Here is a 4,624-nt window from a genome sequence, read left to right as displayed (position 1 = left end):
CTGAGCCAGGTTTTGCCTTGCAGCTTCCCTTGGCCCTGGAAGGAAAGGTGCCCACATCTCTCCTTCCCTGGGTTCCTCCCTACCACCTTGCAGAAAGGGAGAGAGCAGGAGGCTTCAGGATCCCACCACAGGGAGACACCATCAAAGGAACCCAAACAGAAGGAGAAGAAACCAGTTCCAGGAAATTAAAAATAAAATAAAAAAATGGAAGTGGAGTTGCCACCTTCCCTGGAAAACACCTCCCAGAGTCTCATGCCTCCACCAAAGCTGGAGCAGTCTAGAGTTTGATCCTTCCTGTGCCCACGGAAGGGGGAGTTCCCAGCTGCCATCACCGCAGCTGCAGCGTCAGCACGATGGTCACGATCACCCCCAGGAAGAGGACAAAGGGAAGCCAGGTCTTCACAAACCCCCCTAGGCTGCAAGATGGGGGGGGGGGAAAAAAAAAGGGGGGAGGGTTTAAATGTGGGGAGATCAGCAGGGACAGACAAAAGGGAGAGGAGGATGGGAGGGTAAATGGAGAAATCAGAGGGAGACAAATGGCCTCCTGGTTTTTGTATCGTGGCCACATGTCACACCCTGGGGAGTCAGGTGTGGGAAAGTGAGACTAAATCAGGTCCACAAAGAACTTTATCATCAACAATAGGGCTGGACTCTCCTGCCAGCTTAAATTCAGGAGAAAGATGAGGGTGTTTCATAGCTGCACAAACAGAATCAGTGAGAGGAGACCACAAAAACATGAAACTAGGTTACCAGAGGCCTCATAAGTCAGAGTGCTGGTGTGTTTCATTAGTGCAGCAGGGACTACACTTGCCCAAAAGCTGGTGGAGAAGCTCCTCCAGGACAGGGAAGACCCACCAGAAGTGGAGCAACTCAAAAGCTTTCTGCAGGGCAGTCCTTGCAGAATCTCCTCTCCCTCCACAAGAAGCTGAAATGAAGTGCCCTTCCCAGTAAGGAAAGCTCAGGGTTTCCCTCTCCACTCCAGCTGGAAGTTCCCCACCAGTGGGAAATCTGACTAGTTTTTATGTAAACAACACTGAAGAGAGGGAAGAGAAACCAGTAATCCTTGGAGACAAGGCATCCTGTGACCTTATGTTCTGACTTCACCCAGCCAAAAGCCAACATGGAGGGAGATTTGCTCTAGTGAGCATTTCCCAATTTCCAGGCACCCCAAATGAGCTCCCAGACACAGTATTTTGGGGAGCAGCATCCAGTGCAACCCAGTAAGGACCCATGGTCCTATTTCTGCTGAATCCAGACTGCTCCTCAGCTCACCTTACATACTTCCCATACAGGAGGGAGAAAAAGCAGAGTTTCACCATGTTCCAGGAGGTGCTGTTATCATATCTCATCAAATTTAAGGCCAGAGCCACGTGGGAATGACAGTTATCACAGCAAAGGTTGTGCTGGAAGAGAAAAAAAAAAAGGGGTAACAATTAGAAATCCTGTCCCTGAGGCTCCTCAGCTCTGTGCTAGTGCAGAACCACAGGTCCAACTCCTGCAACAAGGATACAGGGGGCTCCAGGGAGACCTTAGAGCACCTTCCAGGGCCTGAAGGGGCTCCAGGAAAGCTGGGGAGGGACTTGGGACAAGGGCAGGGAGGGAGAGGACAAGGGGGGATGGATTAAAAGTGGGAGAGGGGAGATTGAGGTTGGACATGAGGAGGAAATTGTTGGGTGTGAGGGTGGTGAGAGCCTGGCCCAGGCTGCCCAGGGAAGCTGTGGCTGCCCCATCCCTGGCAGTGTTGAAGGGCAGGTTGGATGGGGCTTGGAGCAACCTGGGCTGGTGGGAGGTGTCCCTGCCCATGCAGGGGGTTGGGACTGGGTGATCTTTAAGGTCCCTTCCCACCCAAAGCAGCCTGGGATCCCATGGAATGGGAGGTCCCTGCAGCTGTACCATGCGGTGCTTGTACTCCTCCGAGGCGTCATGCACGGCCGTGTCCCAGGCATTGGCACCAGTGGAGTAGACTTTGCTGGGATCCAGTTTCCAGTACCTAGAAGGATGAAAACAGACCCCTATTACTCCTGTACCTTTACCACTTCTTGCTCTTTCCCAGCAGGATGATGCTTAAAGGACATGGGAGAAATCCACCATCTCTGGAGCTGAGCTTTTCAGCAGCAGAGAAACTGCTGCTCCCCCCAGAATGACCCCCCAGCCCTTGGGGACACTGACAAACCCCTCAACTGCTTTCCCAGCCCCTGATGTGGCACCTTCAGGCAATTCAGAACATAAACCTGCTCTGACAGACACAAAAATCTCTCCTCTTCCCCCCCAGAAACCAATGAACATGATGGGAGGGCTGACAGGTCCTTAGCAGAGCAGCATTTACTCAATATTTACTTGACTCAGGGCACCTGAACAACAAGCAAAGCAAGAGCACAGCACGTGTGTCTGCAGGAGCTGTAGGAGATCTGCAGGTCAGGTGGGCAGTTTAATAACAACTAACCAGGGCACTTACTTCACTGGCTTCCCAAATGCCATGTTGTCTTCCTACAAAAAAACAGAAAGATGTCTCAGGAGGATAAACCTGTGAGATACTAATGCAATTGTGGAATGGTTTGGGTTGGAAGTACCTTAAAGATCATCCAGTTCCAACCCCCTGCATGGGCAGGGACACCTCCCACCAGCCCAGGTTGCTCCAAGCCCCATCCAACCTGCCCTTCAACACTGCCAGGGATGGGGCAGCCACAGCTTCCCTGGGCAACCTGGGCCAGGCTCTCACCACCCTCACACCCAACAATTTCCTCCTCATCTCCAACCTCCATCTCCCCTCTGCCAGTTTTAATCCATCCCCCTTGTCCTCTCCCTCCCTGCCCTTGTCCCAAGTCCCTCCCCAGCTTTCCTGGAGCCCCTTCAGGCCCTGGAAGGTGCTCCAAGGTCTCCCTGGAGCCTTTTCTTCTCCAGGCTGAACACCCCAACTCTCTATTTATTTATATTGACAAATTTTTCCTTTATTTATTCACACTTCTACACAGGGTGACACCATCCAGCTCTATGGCAGATGCACCTTGTTCCCTATTTTTGGTGTGATTCCACCCTTCCCCCCCTATTAAAACCTTGTTAATTCCAAGTTGTTAAGTGTCTCAGTCTAGTAATAGGATTAGTTATCCCAAGTTAAAACCCCCTTACTTTGAAAACCCACCAGCCCATCAAGCAGTGCAGAAGACTGGCACATACCTGATGTGCTGAAGAAGCTGCAAAGCAGCTCCTGTCTTCAGAATTAAAGAGGATTTAGGTGTAAAATTCCCAATTAAGAGCCTGAACTGTAAGATTTTATCCCTTCTGCTCACCCAACCAGACTAACCACTACCTATCTTACCCCTCAGACAATCTCCCACTGGGCAGATCTTCCATAACAACTATGCCTTTATTTTGCCAGACTTGGAGCTGCAAAAAAAACCCCAGAGGATGGCTCAAAAGACCCCAGGGAAGGTGAGATGCAGAGCCAAGACAGGTTCTGTTAAAGCACCTGGATCCATCACCTACTTACTGATACAAAATATGGTCCTGCAAAGTCCCGAATGACCCCAGTGGATGTGCAGATGCCCATGTGGCCAATGATGGGGAAAAGCCACCTATGGAAGCAACAAGCCAAGTGTCAGGATGAGACTTTTAGAGTCAGGGAATCATGGAATGGTTTGGGTTGGAAGGGACCTTAAAGCCCATCCAGTCCCACCCCCCTGCAAGGGCAGGGACACCTCCCACCAGCCCAGGCTGCTCCAAGCCCCATCCAACCTGCCCTTCAACACTGCCAGGGATGGGGCAGCCACAGCTTCCCTGGGCAACCTGGGCCAGGCTCTCACCACCCTCACACCCAACAATTTCCTCCTCATGTCCAACCTCACTCTCCCCTCCTATGAAGCAGCAGCTTTTCAACACTTGCTCTTGAGGGCTTGAATTTTAATGTCTCCTCTCAGCCCTGACCAGCTTTCAAGCCTCCAGATGATGACAGGGAAAGGTCAGAGGGAGGAAATGGAGGAATTACCCACCTAACAAGAGATTCTGCCAAATAACAACACCAACATTTCTGCTGCAAAAACAAAATCAACAGGAAGATGCCACTGGGGATGAACCCACCCCTGGATGCCCAGTGGCTTTGGCAGTTCTTTTCATCAATCCCAGGAAGGGATAAGAAGGCTTTGGGAAATCCTCCTAAGGTGGGAATTTTAAGGAAAAGAGGTAAAACCCCAAAGTTTGGAGGCCTGCAGGCAGCAGCAAGAGGGAAGTGCCAAGTCCTGCTCCTGCCGGCGCCGTTCCCAGCCCAGGAGGACACACCACGTCTTCTCCCTGCCTCTGGCTCAGGAACGTTCTCACCTGACTGAGCCGGGACTGGGAAAGCATCAAAACCAGCCTCTGCGTTCCCACACTCCCCCCAGGCCACGCGTCACACTTTCCCATTTTCCCACAGCGGAGAAAAACTCAGGAGCCTCCTGAGGGGGGGGGGAAGGCGAATCAACTTTTAACTCCTTAACGGGGCAGAGCGGAGGCGGCTCCCGGAGGCGGGGGCTGAGCTGAGCTCCCCTTGGCTCCCCAGACACCAAAACACCTCCCAGCTTTGCACCCTGCACAGACAAGCCCCTTCGTGCCAGCGCTTTGGGACAGGAGGGTCCTGCCCAGAGCCCCGGGG

At 52.4% G+C, this 4,624-nt stretch overlaps 1 protein-coding gene across 1 annotated transcript in view; it reads right to left on the bottom strand.

Annotated features, from left to right (window-relative positions):
- Positions 1-328: 328 nt before the first annotated feature.
- Positions 329-4,624, bottom strand: part of TMEM222 (transmembrane protein 222) — an 8,182-nt gene continuing 3,886 nt past the window's right edge. Inside the window, exons 2-6 of the mRNA XM_010003700.1 lie at positions 3,488-3,572; positions 2,456-2,487; positions 1,894-1,990; positions 1,273-1,403; positions 329-416 (exon numbers count right to left, since the gene is read on the bottom strand). Of these exons, the coding sequence (XP_010002002.1) occupies positions 329-416; positions 1,273-1,403; positions 1,894-1,990; positions 2,456-2,487; positions 3,488-3,572 (433 nt within the window). The remainder of the gene's footprint in view (positions 417-1,272; positions 1,404-1,893; positions 1,991-2,455; positions 2,488-3,487; positions 3,573-4,624) is intronic.

Source organism: Chaetura pelagica, unplaced genomic scaffold (genome assembly GCF_000747805.2).
Source record: "Chaetura pelagica isolate M959 unplaced genomic scaffold, ChaPel_1.0 scaffold698, whole genome shotgun sequence".
Lineage (NCBI taxonomy): Eukaryota > Metazoa > Chordata > Aves > Apodiformes > Apodidae > Chaetura > Chaetura pelagica.
Note: the sequence above shows the minus strand (reverse complement) of the source record. Positions and strands in the feature narration are given on the sequence as shown.